This window comes from Crocodylus porosus, unplaced genomic scaffold (assembly GCF_001723895.1).
Source record: "Crocodylus porosus isolate Cpor-Errol unplaced genomic scaffold, CroPor_comp1, whole genome shotgun sequence".
In the NCBI taxonomy this organism is placed as follows: Eukaryota; Metazoa; Chordata; order Crocodylia; family Crocodylidae; genus Crocodylus; species Crocodylus porosus.
The window spans coordinates 13,696,477-13,716,111 of record NW_017728947.1 but is presented as its reverse complement, the minus strand read 5'-3'; the positions used below and the strand labels follow the sequence as shown (position 1 = coordinate 13,716,111).

The window sequence follows — 19,635 nt, the reverse complement described above, 5'->3', positions numbered from 1 at the left end:
AACCTGATGGTGTTTAACACCGAAAAATGCAAGGTTCTCCACCTTGGGAGGAAAAACCTGCAGCATCCTTATAGGCTCAGCAGTGCTACACTGGTTAGCACTACAGAAGAAAGAGACTTGGGGGTCATCATTGACCACAAGGTGAACATGAGCCTGCAATGCGATGCTGCTGCTATGTGGCAGGGCAACCTAGGGGTGCCGTGAACTCTCCTAGTGCCCCTACCTACCGCGCCAAATCAGGTGTAAATGCACCCTCTTTATCTCGCCCGCCACATCTTGCTGGTAAATATCGTTAAAAGGAGGCTGCCTTCTTACCCTCTTTGGCATGGTGCCTCGATGTACTGGGGCTCTGTCTAGTTGCCTGCCTGTACCCTCATGGGTGCCTCTTGATGTCTCCCCGCGGCTCTCACAGCCTGCACCGGGGCCTTGCCTTTTATACCATCACCCTCCCTGGGCTTGCCCTTATATTATCGCCTGCACTGGGGCCTTGCCTGTATACCATCGCCCGCACTGGGTCCTTGCTTCGCGACTCTCACCCGCACTGGAGCCTTGCTTCGCGACTCCCGCAATCGGGGCTCAGGCGGCCTCGGCCTTACCTGGCCCCCAGACCTTCTTTTCGGGTCCTACGCCCCACTGGGGCTTCTTGCCTGAGCCCACACTGGGCTCCTGCTGATGCTGCCCACACTGGGGCTGGGGTTGGGACACCCCAAAACGCAGCGCCCTCTCCGGCGCCAGGAACCCCCCCCAATACTGGGAAGCTCCCATGCGGTCTCCTCCAACCCCTACAGCCTCGCCCGGTCCTCTGGTAATTCCAAGCCAAACTGGCTATCCTTCATTCATATCCCTACTAGGGTTTCCTCCACCCAGTACCCTCATGCAGACAGATGCTGCTCAGGCCATCAGGCTTCTCTGCTATGATTTGCCCTGCTTGCTCCAACAGAGCTCCTCTATTGCCAGAGGGGAACTGACTCTGGCCTCAGCCTTGCTGTTTATATAGGCCAGGCCCTGCCCCCTTCCGGTCAGCTGACCAGACTGGTTGTCTCAGCAACCCACACCTGTGCTGCCCTGGTGACTGGCAGCTGAGCCCATTTTACTGTTGTCAGTAACAGGCACCTTAGTGCCCTGCTACAGGCTGGTAAAGCGACCAAAACGCTGGCTTGCATCCATAGATGCTTCTCAAGCAAATCCCGGGACGTCATTCTCCCCTTGTATTTGGACTTGGTGAGGCTGCAGCTGGAGTACTGCGTCCAGTTTTGGGCTCCACAATTCAAAAAGGATGTGGAGAAGCTTGAGAGAGTCCAGAGAAGAGCATGATCAGAGGTGCGTGTGCATGATCAGAGGTCAGGAAAACAGACCTTACAATGACAGGCTGAGAGCTATGGGACTTTTTAGCCTGGAAAAGCGTAGGCTCAGGGGTGATTTGATGGCGACCTATAAGTTTATTGGGGTGACCACCAGTAGTATCTGGGGGAACGTTTGTTCACCAAAGCATCCCAAGGGATGACGAAGTTGAACGGTTATAAACTACTGCAAGACCATTTCAGGCTGGACATAAGGAAGACTTTCTTTACTGTCCAAGCCCCCAAGGTCTGGAACAGCTTGTCATTGGAGGTGGTTCACGCACCTACGTTGAACACCTTCAAGAGTAAATTTGATGCTTATCTTGTTGGGATCCTATGACCCCAGCTGACTTCCTGCCCCTTGGGTAGGGGGCTGGACTCAAAGATCTTCCGAGGTCCTTTCCAGTCCTAATGTCTATGAAATCTATGAAATCTTAAAGTTAATTGTGTGTTTAAAGCCTTGCATGAACCAGGGCCAAAAGTAATCTGTGGGACTGACCAATATCTGCTGTCAGTGAAAATGGTCCTCATTCTTTTTTCCAGGTAAAATATATTTAAACAGTTATACTATTTTGTTCAGCCAAGAATTTTGACCTTAGAGATGGGTATGCAAGCGTGAAAAGGGAAACTCTTACTTTCTTTAAGAAATCTTAGTCCCTGACATCAGCAAAACCTGTCCCTGGATTGATAGCCCCATAGGAAGTCTGTGCCATTTTGATTGCTGAACGGCAGCATACAGAGTGTGAAGCTGCATCTGTATAAGTGCCTCAGTCAGTGCCTAACTAGGTAAATAATGAGACCTTTTGGAAATGCCACCTCCTCAGGTTTTTGGAAAACAGGTTCCTTCTCCCCTTTATAGTCAGGTAGGTCCTGGAGGCATTGTATTCCTTTTGTATACAAATGTTCCTGCTGAGTAATAGAGATCTAGGTTCCCTTGAGTGTGTAGATACATGCTTTGATTTAGCACTGCATGTGGGGGATATACAGAACAAAGTCAAAATGAAGCTGCAAGTGTTTGACCTTGTGTGTATAAGTATGTAGAGGTTATTCTTGAGGGAAATGTATATTCCAATGCCTAGATGGCTGTTTCTATTCTTGTGTGATTTATACTTGATTTATAGTTGAATAATCTAAACTGTTACAAGAATTACAGATGTCTTGCACCCAGAGACATAACTAGCAATGTTGGCACCCTGGGCAGAGATGACGGAAAGTATGTGGAGGTGCCCTCTGTAATTCAGTACCCAGGGCTGGTGCCACACTCAACTGCCTTCAGTTATCCTGCTGATCTCACCTGCAAATAAGTAGCATCCAATTAATCTGGTAGAAATAGCAGCCAAATCCTGGCAGATTCTTGCTGCTTTGTTCTTTGAATATGCCAGTTCTGAGTTAAATAGCCTTTGAATATTTAGACATAGATGAAGAACCAATATTGCCATAGACCTGCCAGCACCTTCCTATCCTCCCCCTTCTCACAGGTAGCTCCCATGCAAGTCCCAGTGTCCATACTTCCATGCAGGGACTAAAGAACCAGGACTGTCAAGACATGAATTACAGCCACTGTTAAATGTGCTTTATGGTCATGAGTTGGAGTGATATTGGAGAACAGCTCTGCTGCACGATGATTTCCAAAGTGGATATGTGCTCTTTGTCTTTTAGTTTCCTGCTTTATGGAAGGAATATGATGGCTTTCCAAGAGTAACTGCTTTGGTGGAGAAATGGATTGCAAAAGATGTGGCTCACTGGCCAAGTCTCTGATTAGAGATATAAGTATATTTCCTTATGGCTCAAAATTAATATGTAATTTCAATCTCTGTTTCATTGTTATCAGCCAAGTGGAAAAGGTCCACGCCTACCTGAAGTATATTGTGTCATCAGCCGCCTGGGTTGCTTTGATTTATTTTCTAAGGTAAGATTTTTCTTTTCAATAGTGCACTGGTTATACACTGAGAAAAATCCATATTAATGAACCAAATGAGAATGACTTAACTGGATGGACAATCATGATATGTTACAATTGTTGTTTTGGATATTTTGTCTCTGTTATTGGGATCATCAAAGAATGTATTATTGCTTCTGTGTCTGAAGCAAATTTCGATTTGAAAAACATCTGGGTGTCTGTATGAATTGGCTGCCTGAGGTTTTTTTTCCCCATTGTTTTCTAAAACCATTCTCTGTTGAGCTGTAATTCTTGGCATTTAGGTTTGAATGATGGGCCAGTACCACTTTTACTCCAAAACCCCCGTAGAGTAATGAGGTTAAGAATCAAAATTATTCACTTAGTAGATTCTATGTATCCTATTCCATTGGAAATTTTCATGTCAAGACATTAAGAAAGTGTTAATGATGATTATTTAATTAAAACCCACGTTAGTGACTCCAAAGTTACATCATATGATAATCTAGTGTACTTAAAGAATAACTTGATGCAGGAATTGTCAGACAATAAACAGCTTATTGTCTGATTAAATCCTGAAGCAGGGTTGAGGTACTTGGGAGCCAGAGAAACAGGTGACTGGGAGTCAATTCCACCATCACAAACATTATTTTTATAGAAGACAAACATATGATCAAATATAGCAAAACATTAAAATATTTTTCTTGATTGATTTGAATTTAAATGATCCCTTCTGCTGCCAACTTACTGCCTCTGATGGAATGTCCTGCATAATTTCAGGAAGCATTTTACTGCAATACAGTTACACCAGGCAGGATTTTACTGCAATTTTCAGAGGACAATGATAGTTCTGGCTTTGAGTGGCTTTCATTCTCTTCCACCTCCCCTTTACCCTGGTTAGTACATTATGATTGTGACTTTTCATATCTTTGAGATAATGTGCTATGTAAATGATGTCTTCTTTTAAGAGAGACTTTTCAATTTGACATCCGGAAATAAGGAAATTTCATGGTGCTCCTAACCATTTTTTCTTCTTTTTTCAACTGAGAAATTTGGAGCATGAGAGGTTAATTTTTGCAATAATATCACAATATCTTACATTGTTCACTGAACCTAATCCTCACACAGAATATTTTCCAGTGCATAAGACATCCTTGCTAATAACAAAAAACAAAAAACAAACAAAAAAAAAGAATACAGTTGTGGGGAAAAAAGTTTCTAATATTAATGAGATTGAATGTTGGTTCACTCTTTTTTTCATAACAATTTCAATTATTTTTTGTTGCATACCTTTTTTGTACTCAGTGCATCTTAATTGTAGACCTTTTCACAGGGAAAAATGCTGCTTATACATAAAACAATCTGACATGTCCCATAGAAGCATGTTTTCAGGTTTTGAATAAAAACTGATTCATGCGAGTCAGAATTTAAGAAAACACAATTTAACAGTTAATTTCAGTTCTGCTTGTAATAGGTAAGTCCTGAAATTCAATGTTTGTTAAAACAGTTTTTAGATATAATTTTCATCAGAATAAAAATATGTGCAAGGGAAGGAGCATCATGCTGGGATAAGAGGATATATAGCTCTCAAGAAGGTCTGGAAAGCTAATGAGAGATGGGCAGATATCTTCAAGTTCCTCTTTCTCTTTGATGTTGCTACCTAACATTGATAACGTCCTCATTCGCTGAGATTTTTGCTGGGGGGAAAGGCTGAAGCAGATCGTACAAAATTGCGAAGGTAACTACCTTGGTTCCAGGACAGTAGCCAAGAATATCAGTTATGCTGAAGGTCTGAAGTGTGTGCAAGGAAAGCCCATGCCAGAAAAAACAGCGATAGGCCAGAAAATTGCAAAAAGTTGTGTGTACCTACTTGCAACCTAGTCTGCATGTATGCATGTTGCAAAGGCGCTTGGCCTTGCAACCCTATGATTTTAGATATGGCAAGAAGTCCATTTTTGGAGAAAGCTGGTACTTGTGTATCATTATGTATGCATCAGTTAGTAGCTGGCTAAAAACTGCAGCTGAACTATCAGTTTCCTGTTCCTCAGCCTGATTCTTTTCTCACTTGCCCCACTAACTGGTGTAATTCCACTGGCTTCCCTGGTGGTCACAGAAAGTGATTGGGATAACACTGGTGATGTTAGGTTGTTCAGCTCAAACCTCAAGTTGATAGTCCTCAAAGAGATAGGCTGAGTCCACTGTTAGGAGTATAGTAGAGCTGCTTTTATCCCTGAACCAGCATGATTATTGGAACTGGGTCATACAAAAGCCTTAATTGAAGATTGCAGAGAGCAGATCCATCAGGTGCTGATCGACTCTTGCAAGAACTGAGCTCCCGAACTCCTGACACTAGGGAGAACTGAGAGTACTATAGCCCTGATTTGACAAAGCTCTTAAGCACATGCTTAATATTCAGCATTTGCAGAAAGGCTCTCACATGAAAAAAGAAGAGTTGAATCCACATGATACCAATCTGCAACAGAGTTTGGTTTGTTAAGATGGAAGTGAAGTTTCTTAAGAGGCCAGAACATCTCTTTGTCTTGGTTTGTACAAGAAAAAATGGCCCAAATGGTAAAACTGACAGCAAAGAGGAAAGCGATCGGCGTGATGCACTTTGCAGAGGCAGACAAAACAAGGAGCTGTTGTCTCTGTATAAAAATGTGACGAGGGGGAGACTGCTGAGATCTTCAGCCTTGGACATTATTGAACACAGAAGCGGAAAGAATCCTTTGTTTTAGATACCTTAGCATCTTATTTTTGATTTTCCACATTGTTCTTATTCTCCTTGGAGTCCTTTTTCTCTTCAGTGAGTACTGTGACATTTAATGTCCAGGGCAGAATCCAGAAGCACAGACTTCCTTTTTTCCAAATTCAGCTGGTGCATTTGGTCTTGGTTTCAGCAGCTATTTCTCCCCATAATTGGACTCATGAGGGAAATAGACATTTGCCTTATAAAAAAACAGTAATATACTTAATTACCGGTACGACAAAGGCCATCAGGATTGGGGTTCTGTTGCATTAAGCTGTACAGAAACATAAGACAACACAGTCCTTTCCCCCAAAGGGCATTCAGTTTGTTTTTATCTAACTTAAACGCATGTGATTGCTAACATTAGCTGTGAAGTATAAATGTAAAGCATCACACAATACCCAAGAGAAAGGAGATAAGTTTGGCAGCAACACAAGAGCTTACACTGGAGATATTAAGGAATGGGGGAATATTATCTCATCGACACTTTTTAGTAACCGGGCTGGCCCTTGGTAAAGGGCTTTCTTATATTGGCGTGAGAGGTTATGGCCCACCAAGCTGCAGTAATAGTGAAATTAATGTAAACCTATATGAGCATCTGACACACTCCTTGCCTTCAGTTGGAGGTGGAAGTGCTTGGCCATTTATTAGAATCAGACCTTTACTATATTGTAAAGAGGAAGAGGAGGCTACACTCCAGTTAGTCCATTGGTTTTATTTGTTATTGTAACTCACCAGCTTGTATTCAAGTCTCCTTGTAGTTAAGTCCTCTTTCAATGAAAAGCCTTTCCAACAGAAACAAGGGAAGCAGCCTGGCTGAGACTCACTAGTTATTGCATGGCCTTTTGCTCTTGAGTGGTGGTTAAATAATCAGTCTTCCAGGTCAGACCGCTAACTGCTTTTGAAACATACTTTCCCCCTTCTTTAGGCTTATCATCCACATATTCTATCTACTGTGGGAAAGCTTAGCTGTGGCCTAATTTATGTTGGCTCATGCAACCAAAAGGAGAAGGGGGAAAATATAATAATCCTCTGAATCTTTAAGGAGTTCCATCTGCTTGCTATAAGACAGGATTACCTGTTCTGTATCATGGAAAATTACCTTAATGCAGACACCCAGTGAAAACAGTAGGGCTTGTTTCACAAAATCACTCTGGATGGGCTCTAGTTTCAACATGGTGATTGCAAAGCGATTTTTATTTCCAGGGCCAGATCCATGATTAGAGCATTTTGCCAATATAGCCATGCTTGAATGCTATGCTGGCAAAGCAGTCCTCGTATGGATGCAGCAAAGCTGCATTCTTATTTGTTCAGATTCTCCCCGTCCTCTTTAGTGAACTAAGAAAGTAAAAATGTTGCTGGTGTCACTGCATCTATACCTAAGGTGTGTTGGTCAGAGTTTCTGCCTTTCCTCACTCCTAACCAGCATGGACATCAACTAGTGTCTACACCAAGCATCATACCTCAGGAAGCTTTGTATTCCCAGTTTTACAGTTCACCTCAGATGTAAAACTGAAGTTCTGACCTGCTGTGATTACTGAATCCTGTTTCACTTTTCCTAAGAGAAAATAGAATATCCCTGGGGTCCTGCTCAAATTCCAGCTCTAGTAGTTGCATTCTGCCCTTACGTTTCAGACAGTACTTTATCCTTTGTTAAACAGTGCCGTAAAGTGTGGAGTGCACAGAATGCACTTTATCACTTTCTACAGGTCAGGGGCTGTGATTTTCAGTGGTCTGTGAAGGAAGAATTCAGTTTCTGCTCTGGCACATATTTGGGGCTCTTTGGGGCAGAAGTTGCTTCAGAATTGTATGTTGCTTTTATTACACTGACATGTTTTCTCTGTGATGGATCAGATCTTGGATGAGGTTGAAAGGAGAAGGGGTATATCTGCTGCCCTGGTTTATCCATTTATGAGGAGTCTGATGGAATCTCCTTTTCCTGCACCTGGAAAGACCATCAAAGTCAAGACTTTTCTGCCTGGAGCTGGAAATGAGGTAAAAAAAAGAATGACAGACATGAAAATTGAAACCAATTCTCTCATCTCACAAATAATTATAAGAAGCAGTCAAAGAAATAAATGTGGCGAATCATGAAATAACGGTAGTGCAGGCTGTGGGGGATGGATCTAGTTAAAGACCAGCATTTTTATTCTTAACGATGAGTCCCTCTGATTATTAAGAACCAGATCTGTGAAGAGTTGAGTTGTGGAGATGTGTTTGTAATTCCTTATGAAGTTCAAATTATTTTCCACAGACTTCAGGGCCTCACACTGTTAACTGAAGAGCAGTGGCGTAGCCATTCTCTTGGTGTGGCCAAGCTCTGTCATGGTGTTAACAAGCTAGAAGTCCATCTTCCCCACCCGTTCAGGAACGACAAATTATTACAAGCTTCATTGTTGCAGGATTATGGCTAAAGGCTGAAGATGCTACCAACAGCACTTGGGGATAATTTTGAAGCATCGCTGTTCCAAAGTAGATAGCCATTTGTTTGCCTCTCAGTACAATAGCTTGTATATGGAAGAGTGAGCCATATAAAAAGTCTTGTGGATTTTTAGAGTGAGGTATGCACATGTGTATGTCTGTGTGTGTACATTAGAACCTAGATACTTCACAAAGTTAAGTTTCTTCTCCCCGCATCCTCCTTGTCAGGGAATATGGGGATCTGTGAAGTATCTGGGGACATGAAGAGCCACAGCAAACAACTGGAGCACAGGACCACGGATGTGCTCCAGCTGTTTGCTGGTGCTTTTATTTCCAAGGATGCTGCTTCTGTGATTGGCTTTGGCTTTGTGAGACTGCTGCTCTGCTTCAGCTGAGTCGGGAAGTTTGACCTTTTGAAGTAAAAACCACAGCAAACAACTCAGCGGCTCTTTCTTAATTCAGCAGCTCCCTGTGAACTAAGAGGTTGTAACCCATCCAGATATAAATGATCCAGAATTTACAGTACATATGAGTGTATTTCTATATATAAAAGCATAATGTATCTGTATAAAATAAGTATAATTATATTTTATTACAGACTCTGTTAAACAGGCAAAAGATATAATTCAGCTAGATAGAAACTTAGCATTGTTACATGGGTTACTGCAGAATGGCAGTATTTGTGCCATGGTTAAAAATGTGGTGGTTTTATGGGTTCCCCCTGCTTTTTTTTTTTTTTTTTACTAGTGGGTTGCTCAGTGCAGCAAATTACACTCTTGGTTCTTGAGGTCTCTCCTATAATTTCCTGTAACGTTACACCCGTGTAACTGGTTAAATGCAATTTGGGCCCTTGAATGCAATAGGAAAAAGAAGGTGAAGTCCTTAGAGTAAAATTCCCTGCCTATTGTTACTGTTTATGTTGGGTCAGATTATCTGATGACATAATGCTATGGAGTGCTGTGGAGTTAGAACAGCAGACAGGTTGTCCTGTAGTGTCTTATGGGCAGAAGTGTGAAAGATTCCATATAAAAGTGACCTAGAAGACATGTTGAAGGTCACAGGTTCACAGGGTGGAAAGCACCTTGGAAAAGCATAAGGAATTCTGAATGGCTGACATCAGGAATATGGGCAAGATTTAGTCATACTTTTCAGTTGGTCATCTAGCTGAAAATGGGCTCTTCCTTCTTTGCACAAGTGCCAAAATTATTCCCAAGCAAAAACTATGGCGATAAAGCCAGCCTTGATAGTAGTGTAACCGTGGGCGCGACACTACCCGCTGACACTACTTGAATAATCCTGGGGTACCTGGTAGCCAGTGGCCCTGCCCAGCTCCCTGAGTAGCTGCTGCAGGGTCCCTGAGTGGAAAGCCTCCCCTTACAATCAAACAACATTGCAGACCATTATAAAACTATTTACAGGATTTAATTATTTACAAGGTAACATGTAACATTTGTTGTACTGCATTGGTTATACCACATGACCTGGTCATGGTGGCTTAAAGGTTAATGTTTTTTGGATACACTTTCCACTAGGGCAGGGTTGGGCAATTATTTTGGGCGGAGGGCCACTAACCCAGTTTTGGCAAGCTGTCGAGGGCCACATGGGTAGCCCCACCCCTTGACAAGTACCCCGCCCCCTGGTCACCATCTTGGGACCAGTGTCCCAGGGCCAGCACTGGTGGGGCCCAGAGCAGGGTGCAGGCTGGTAGGGGTCTGTGGAGCTGGGCTGGGCTGCACCAGTGCGGAGAGGGGGGAGCTGGCCCGGTTCCATAGAGCCCCTGCCGGACGGGACCCTGTACCCCTGCTGCCCTGCTCTGGGTCCTGCTGGCATGGGCCCTGTGCTTCCATGTCCACTCACTCCCACTGCCCCCCCTGTAGTGTCTTGTGGGTAGTGCCCTGGTACAGGCGGGCAAGCCCAATGGGCAAGCCCAGAGCCAGTGTGGGGCCGGGTTATAAGCTGGTGCTGAGCACGGGGGGGGAGGGGAAGTGGCCCCTCCCCCGCCCCCTGGCTGGCGCTCTGCCCTGCAGCCACTCGCAGCCTGCATGTGGCTACCTGTGCTTGCTCAGGACAGCCCCACGTGGGCTGTGAGTGGCTGCAGCAGGGAGCTCTGGGCGTGGGGCAGGGGAGGGGCTGCTTTTCCCCATGCTCTGCACCAGCTGCTTCCCTGCCCTTCCCCCCTCCTCCCCCCTTACCTGAGCTTCCCATGCCAGGGCAGCCACCTGGTTCGAGGCCAGAAGACCTGGCTGGGGCTTCCAGCCGGTGGGGTGGGGCTGGGTGGGCCCTGCTGTTGCAGGAGCCTGCTGAGCTTCCCCTTGGTCCTACTGCCCCTGGTTTCTGTCATCTTTGACAGGAACCAGGGACACATTAATTTTAATTTTCAAAATTTTTTACAGGCCTCATGGGCCAGATAGAATGGCCTCGCTGGCTGGATGTGGCCTGCAGGCTGTATTTTGCCCACCCCTGCACTAGGGGAAGGTATGCAAATTACCCATGATAAATAGGGAACCAATACATAAATACATTGATACGCCAATTAATAAACCATCAAGAACTTATCTACACAGTCTGTAAGTTGTAGAGTGTTTACTGAGACCCCTGTGTGCACTGCCCTGGCATTGTGTCTCAGGGAGCAGGACTGCCTGTGCCCCTGCACAGGATCTGGGGGCAGTGCCTGGTGCTGGCATCCCTCACACGAGCTCCAGGGGTCTTGGTGCAGCAGGCGGTGGCTCCTCCCCTGCAGTCTGTGGAAGAGAGCTGATTCCTGCCCAGACCCTAACCCTGGCTTAGCTGGGAGCAGTGTCTGGGTTACACGTTGTAACCATTTCCCCTGCCCAGCACAGCCTCACAGCACCCAGCAAATGCAGCCTCTCCCCCATGCCTGTTCACTCACAGGAAAAAAACCAGGGCAGTATCCAGCTTCTTCCCCTGGCCCTTCGTCCCCCTCCCCTGCTGTGCTCACCCAGCCACACAGGGACTTGCAGGAGGGTCTTCCCCGGCTTGGAGTCTCCTCTCTTGGGGAAGGGAGGGAGAATGGACACAGTGCAGCACTCTTCCTTGCCGCTGCTACTTCTGCAGGGCTCTGCCAGAGGCTCTCGGAGGGGCAGCCATGGACCTTTCCCTGGTCTCCAGCCTGTCTCTCACCCCCTCTCTCCCCGCTTTGTTCTCCTGCCTGAAAACTGTTCCCTTCTTCTAACCAAACCGCTCAGCCAGTCCCAGGCCAGGGCTCTTCTCAGGCTTTTGCTGAGTCTCTCATTCAACCTGCTGGGGTACATCACCCCTCCCGCTTCCAGGGAGGCTACCTCCAAAGCAGCTTCACTCACCCTCAGGGCAAACAATGTCTTATGGGGACAAACTCTGTCTCTTCTCACTCTGTCCCTTTGCAGGGAAGCCCTTCCTATTCCTTCAGGTGGGTCCATTTTTAATACTGCTACAGTAGCAAACAAAGGGGCACACCAAAAACAGCTAGTGGACCAAAAAGACACTTGGCTTAACTCTGCTCTTAGTTTCACCAGTACAACCCAATTAAGTTATAACTGGCTTCATTGAGAACAGACCTTAATTCTTCTGTTGTGCCACCTCTAGCCTACACATGGATAACTGCTAATTGGGAAGCAAACATCATATTTTAATGAAGGGCAAACTGAAGTGCAAGACTTTGCCAAGCACCTATGGCATTTATAAAACTACTGTAACTTGCAGCGCATTGTTGCATTGGAAATCTAGCAATAGCAGTAGTTTCCAATGACCTAGCTCATTAATGTGACTTAAACTTCCTATCACAATTCTGAAGAATAATTTAACACTTTGTGGTGGGCACCTTTGTGAAATACGTGGGGATTGTAGCATTTACCAAACTCTTAAGAGTGCTAGACTCTCTTTTCTCTTTGCTGCCTATGGATTATTGGAGCAGTGGGAGGTTAATGGATATGCAGCATTCTAGTGGGGTAAAGTTTGCGTGTGCTGGCTTTAAAAAAAAATCTAATCACAATATTTGAGTGTACATAATAGTGTTATGACAGCATTGTTTTTGCTGTAATGTCAGTGCCACTGAGCACAAACCATGCCACAGAAGAGCCAGTCTACTCTGTCTCTACTGTCCTGAACTGGTAGCCACAGTCTTAGGGCAGTTTTGCGAAGGCTGTAAATGGGATTTGGAACCCAGGTGCCCCTGTAGGATTGCACTTGACCTGCAAATCCAAGTTGGGACCCAGTTTTCAGTGCTATTGAAACCTAACTTAGCTTCTTGGGTTGGTTAACCCAAGTTAAGAATACATCCTTCTTTTAGCACTGTAGACACACTTTAAGGGTTTAGGGATCAGTGTAGGCCTCATGCTGTGGACTCAGCTGAACTACTCATCTGTTGAATAAAGTGTTTATAAAGTAGGATTATTTCCTTCCAGGGAATGTTGACTGACTAACTGCCAAGAGACTAGTTATGTGGGAGGCAGAGGAAGTATTACCTGGTGGGGAGGAGTAGATTGTAACGTTCCTCAGGAATGTTGCATCTTTTTCAGTCTATCTCTGCAAAGTTGAGAGTAAAGGGGAAAATCCGACCACTTCTCATCCTTTGAAACAGGGCAGGCAACATGTGCTCTGAGAGGTGTAGAAAACTATTGTAGCCCGGCCAGTTAAACTAACTTGCAATCTGTTGAATACATGCAGGTGATAGAGCTTCGGCGTCCAATGGACTCACGCCTGGAACACGTGGACTTTGAGTGTCTTTTCAAGTGCCTCAGTGTGCGTCAGATCATTAGGATCTTTGCTTCACTTCTGCTGGAGCGACGTGTTATCTTCATAGCAGATAAGCTCAGGTAAGTAGTACAAGAACTTAAACTATAACATATTGTTGGAGCCAGCATTTGCCTAGTGATACAAAGTGAAAGATGGACAAAATTGTCAACTGTCAGGATTCTCCCAGCTCAGGGTTTGAACAACCCACATTTGGCTTCAGTGCAAGCTGTTTATAGGAGGTGGACAAAGCCTCTGCATTGGATTCTCAGCTCTGTTACTAGCTGAAAACCATTTAACTGGTCTCTGACTTAGGTATTCCTTCTGTAATATGGAATTACGTACCAGGAAGCGTTTTCTGCATTTAGAAGAGTTCAGATCTGCCTTCTGCTTGGCACAGAGAATTGGCTCAACACTTCTTACGCTTGTGGAAGAAGGGAAATATCCTGATTTTACAGATGGGGAAACTGAGCCCCTGGAGGAGCCTAGGTGCACATTTTCATGCATTTACTAAATTTCAGTACCTAGTTTGAGACATCTCAGACCTGATGCCCATATGAGCACTGGTAGCTCCAGCTGTAGTCATTAGAAATTGCAGGGGTTTTATACTCCTGAATATCAGCCCTGAGTCTAGTTGAACCCCTGGCAACATACGTACAACAAAATCAGTGATTATTTGCCAACAGTCACAGAGTGAATTAGTTACATTTGGAGTAGGGTTTGGTGATCCTGACTCCCAGCTTCTCTGCTTCATTTACAAGAGCAGAGCTGATCTCAGTCATGTCCTCTGTGGTGACACATACCGTTCTGAGATGCTTAACTGCCTTGCTAGTAGGCTAATAAGCAGTTTCTGTGATATCTGGATTTTCAGCCCCTGGGTTAGCTGAAGCCTTTGCTGTGCAGGTATTTGCTGTGTAAGTATTTGCTATAAATTACCTTGGCCATCTCAAAATATAAATGTTCAGATCCCAGGAGGGTCATCTGTTCCTTCTTTTTATGTGAAGTATTATTCAGTTTCCTTTCTTTCAAAGAGTGTTAAAAACAAAGCCTTGTTGTATGGATGTTCAAAATCAGTGGCATATTTTATGTGACTAGGGATATGCCACAACATCATACACCAACATATTCCTTCTCTGTGTTACAAGCTGGAAGCAGGGTGGGTTGCAACCCTCCACTGCAGAGGCGGGCCCATTGTAGCAGCCGCCTTGGCATATAATGTATTGGATTCTTTAGGAATTAAAGCATTTATATATTTAAGAAGATTTATGGCCCAGATTTAAGGAATATATACATATAATAGCTGAAATGAGAAAATACTTTGGTGTTGCAAACACTTCAATAAGAGTGATAATACTTTCAGAGGACACTGGCACTTGACAGGATAGATCAAGCATTAGTTGATGTTCTTAAAATCTCTGTGAAGCAGGTCACCAGCCCTGTTTTAAAGCAGAGGAAACTGAGGCATGAATGACAAGGCCATAAAGAGAGCCTATGACAGAGATAGGACTCAAATTCAGGCATTTCTCCCTTCCTAATCTATGCTGTGTCTGCATGGCTGGCTGACTGAGACACAAGGACATTACAAGGAAGCAACACGCTATTGTTTCCCTTGAGATCTGCTAAGCTTGTTTTTCAGGTGCCCACAGGAGCTGTGAAACCAGTTTCTGGCAAAAGCTTAGTGTTCAGTTGTTACTGCTAAACACAGCCCATAAGGTAAACTCAGAGATGGTGTTATACATGGCCTGCACTTAAACCCTGCAAAATGGAGGGCTGTCTCCTCTGTAGCCATCTCCCTTGCTGTCCAGGCCACACCTTGAAGGTGTGAGTATCATCTTTAAAAGTTTAAGGAAGGTATTTTTAATTGTAACCTGATTAATAAATAAATAAATAGATGGTAAATAAAACAAAGACTATATTTTATTGCACTCAGAAACATCCAGAATCTCTTAAAAGGACCTCAAGGCCTGCATGGGTGGTTGAAAACACAGATGGATCTAGACAAACAAACTCTGTTAAATATGTTATCAGCCCTGTCCTCTGAAAGGCCTCCAGGAATAATAGCTGCACTTAGTGGTCACCAGTGTATATAACAGCAAAAATACTTTGCATAGTAACAGTCAACAACATTTAGGGGATAATTTCTTAAAGCTGTGGACCCGTTTCCAGGATATAAGCTGCCTTTCTTAGCAATATTCCTTGTGGTCTGGGACAACCAGAATGATTGCTCACCTTGTTGATAATCCTTTGTTTGAATGACCATTCAGAATGATTTAATTTCTTATAAACCCAGTTAAAAATTTTTGTTGAGTCCAGAGTTTGGACTTATCTTTCAAAGAGTGTCCAGCACATTATTGCTATCAGTGTAGGTGGTTTTAAACAAGGCCTTTCATGGACCTTCCTGCCAGTTTTCTACAGCAAGTTTACTTACATTGTTACTAGCTGATTTGCTTTGCTGTTCATTGAGAAGTATTGTTGGTACTTGCATGTAAAACTCCATCTGGCCTTAAAGAATGATAGGGCCCCATCTTCTCCCTCATTGCATTGTGCATAGAGCAGAAAGTAGCTCCTAGGGGATCCTATGTTAGGTCTGCTCCTACTAGATGCTGAGAAGACTCAGACCATTGCCTCCAGGAGCACCTGTGGGATTGACGTGGTTGGGAGATGACTGATGAAGGACACGGTCAAACTGTGAAGGTCAACATGGGTGCGATCTCACTCTCTGAAATGCTTCTCCCAGAAAACTGGGCTAGCAAATGTGGTACAACACTTCAGCATACGTATGGGGGAAGAAACTGAGAGAGCCAGTGCTAACTTGGCCTGGAATACAGCTATGCTTTCAGTACTGAGTTAATTAAGGTCTGTATTGAACAGTCAGGTTTTGCAGATGTACACTTCTTTTTACACCAATGTACATTTCTCCAGAAGCTAACAGATGAGTCTATTTCACGGTAGTTGGTTGCAGTAGGCATGATTACAGTGCTTCCTCCCTATGAGAGCAAATATTAGCTGTTTTGCATTCAACAAACAGCTGACCCGGGATGGAATTGGATGTAACCTATACCAGCTTATTTTTACCCCAGTTTCTCCTGGGGTAATTCTACATCAAATTTGAGTAAGTTACACCAGCAGTTTATCTTGTCTGTCTGTTCCTTGTTGACACTAATATAAAACCTGGCTGCACTGATACAAATGTGATGTCTGTCTAAGCCCTTGGTGACATCTGGATTTACATTTAGATTAAAATGATGTCTATTCTGTGTTTGAATTACTGACCAGTATGCAAATCTGAGCTTCCAGTCTATTCTGGACCATTGTTTTAGTCATACCTCTTACCTGGGGACCTTGATATCTATTAAATATATTGCTTTTTGGGATTGAGGAGACCTGGGAGTTTGTGTGGCTTCCCCATTTACTGAATGAGAAGGAACAGAACCATTGAATCCTGGGGATTGCTGATTGTTGTAGAAGTTGATGCCCCCACAGTTCTGTCCCTGCACCTCTTCCAAACACTTACATTTATCCAATTGTTTTGTTTTGAACACCATTAAGTACTGGGAAAAAAGAGCTAGATGAGTGTGGTCTGGAGGACATAACCCCAGAGCTTAAAGCTTGGAAACTTGGATTCTGTTCTTGACTCTTCCACTCAACAGATGTGCAACCACGTGCAGCAAACTTCACCTCTCTCTGTTTCCCCTCCTAACCTATGTTTGTCTTCACTATTTGGAATGTAAGCTCTTTGGGGCAGAGATTGTCTGTCATTCTGTGCATGTGTATGCATGTGCACAGCACCTAGTGCTATATGGCTTGAATAAGACAAGTCCTTTGACAAAGGCCTGGGAAAGGGACAGTAAGAAATGGATTTAAATAGGGGTGCACTGATAGAGATTTTTGGGGCCAATACCAATAGCCGATATTTAAGAAGGCATATTGGCCAATATTGATCTGATTTCTGATACAGGTGTGTGCAGCTGGTAAGTCCAGTGGTGGAAGTAGAAGGGGGAGGGAAGGGACATGGCAGAGCAGACGAACACCTGTACAGTGAGGGAGCGGGCAGGGGCAGGTGGTGCTGAGGTTGGGGGCGTGTGGAGCCGCTGCTTGTTGTGGGGAGGCGGCTCCCACCACTGCTTGCACCCTGGGAGGGTGGGGGGTGTGCCCCTCAGATCTGCACAGGGTGGGGCAGGCTGCAGCTGGGGCTGCACAGGGCTCTTCTCAGTGGGAGCTGAGCTCAGAGCAGGCAACAGCAGCACTTGTAGGATGCAGCATCCACCCCAAATTTTGCTGCAGCTCAGCTCCCAGCGCTGCCACTGCCAGCCACCTGGCGCAGCCCCGGCTCAACGCTCTGCCTCCACCCACGCACCAGGAAGATCCAGGGCTGTGCTGGTCAGCTAACAGCCATAGCAATGGGAGCTGAGCTGTGGTGAAATATGGGGTGGATCCAGCATCCTCTCAGCGCCGCTGGCACCCACTCCAAGCCCAGCCCCTGCTGAGAAGAGCATGTAGCCCTGCCCCCCCGGTCTCAGGGTGCAAGCAGTGGTGGGAGCCACTAACCTCCCTCCCCCATGCTTGCCCCACCCGGGCAGCGCCTGTCCCTGCCCCTGCCCCTGCCCCTGCTCCTTCCCCTTCCCTCCCTCCCTCACTGGGAGGGCATTGATCTGTCCCCCCATGCCCCTTCCCTTCCTCCTCCCCTTCTACCACAAGGCACTGACCAACTGAAGGCAGCTCTCCACACTGCTAGCTCTGCTCCTTGCTGCCTGTGTGCTGCACTGCAACTGGGCACAGCATGGACATTTATCAGCCAAATTATTGGCCCCATCAAGCTGATATTCGATACAGCCAATTTTCTTTATATTGGTATCAAACCAGTATCAGACTGATATATCGGTGCACCTCTAGATTTAAATTATATACTCACAGAGGCTTTCATGGGATGAAGTCTTAAAATGAAACACTCCAGCTCTGAGCTAAAAATTGTATGTCTCCCACTCTTTTTTCTTGTCTGACAAGGATTTTGTTTTTGAGCATCAGTGTTGAAGCTGAAGGAGTGCAGTGGTAACATGGAGAAAAATATGAAATATCTTGTACATCATCCAGACAGTGGACCCAAGAACCAAAGCAGGAAACTAAAGAGATTTTACCTAGGCTTGATTTTTTTTAATATATTCAGAAAACTAGATTAGAAAGAAATGTTGAAGGTTTAAGCTTCAAACAACGTGACACAGAAGCTATTTAATACATCTCCAAACAGGAAAGGATTTTCTACTTCTATACAGATTGTGCAGGGCAGGCATAATAAAAATGAGTTTAACTTCCATAATTGTTATTTATCATTCGCGCCCTGCCCAAAGTATGTTTGGTGCTCAGCAGAGAAATGATACCTCTACATTTCTGCCCTGGAAAAAGAACAGGTTTCAATGCAACAAGCGATGCCAACAGTAGTGAGGAAATAATGAGAATATTAACAAGCAGGTCACAGGATCGACTCATTTAAATAAGCATGCTAACATTTCAGGTTTTTAGAAATATGTTGAGTTCTTTTCATATTTGCTTTCAGGTTTGTTTGGTTTTTTTGTTGCTTACAGTTGAGCAAATAATGGCAATAAAATCCTGCAGTAATTTGCTCATATTTAAAAATGAATTTCAGTTCAAGTCTTGTGAGAGGCCTTTTGGTGTTTGCTTCCTTTACCAACACAAATACTATCAGAAGGGGGATTTTAAGATCCAGATTACTTAAATACCCACTGAAAGGAAAATGGAGAAGATATGTCTGATGGTATCACATTCTCCCTTGCTCTCTTTTTTTCCCATTTCACTCCCCCTAAAACTGTGAGTTCCTGTTTGTGTCCCCAGAGCTCTGCCTACTGGCACTGGCTTTGATATACCCTACATGGTCCTGAGTACTTCTCTCTGAAGCTGGCAGAAGCAAAGCTCTCTGGGACATGTGAGGCTTTGAAAATGTATGCAACAGATGGAAAACAAGTTCTGTGGATTAGGAACACGAGTGTTACTACAGATAGGGAGGCAGCAACAGAAAATAAATAGAAGTAAATAGTGGAGGGGGAAAAATCTCCCCTTTAAGCATTTTACTAAGGAAACAAACTCATGGGCATGTTTTTGGGTGGGTAACATGTCTAAGTTTGTGAAAACAACTCTTCTCTCCCCCTTCCCCTGATTTTTCCCAAAAGAAGAAAGAAGACCCTCAAGAAGATCAGTTTCCCCTTGTTATATCTCCCGCTTTTTAAATCAGTTTTTCCCCCAGCTGTGTTTGCTTATCTTTCAAAGAATCATCAGAAGATCCTGTCTGCATTTCATGCTATATGAGTCCCATTCAAAGCCCATAAAAAGCAATGGGATTTAGATCAGGTCTGTATTCTTTCATAAGCTACTAGATCTAGGGATACTAGTCTGTAACTTCCTCTGTCAAGTTTTAGTCTTGATGGGCGCCTGTAGACGTGTGGGGATGCTGTTCCAACATGCTTTAATTACTCAATTAATCAAGTCTG

General features: G+C 44.4%; 1 protein-coding gene across 3 annotated transcripts in view; it reads left to right on the top strand.

The window, feature by feature from the left end:
- Nucleotides 1-19,635, top strand: part of ST5 (suppression of tumorigenicity 5) — a 234,043-nt gene that overhangs the window by 180,026 nt on the left and 34,382 nt on the right. For all 3 annotated transcript variants that reach the window (XM_019551360.1, XM_019551362.1, XM_019551361.1), the window contains 3 exons: nucleotides 3,172-3,249; nucleotides 7,841-7,981; nucleotides 13,070-13,218. In XM_019551360.1, coding sequence (XP_019406905.1) covers nucleotides 3,172-3,249; nucleotides 7,841-7,981; nucleotides 13,070-13,218 — 368 coding nt within the window. The remainder of the gene's footprint in view (nucleotides 1-3,171; nucleotides 3,250-7,840; nucleotides 7,982-13,069; nucleotides 13,219-19,635) is intronic.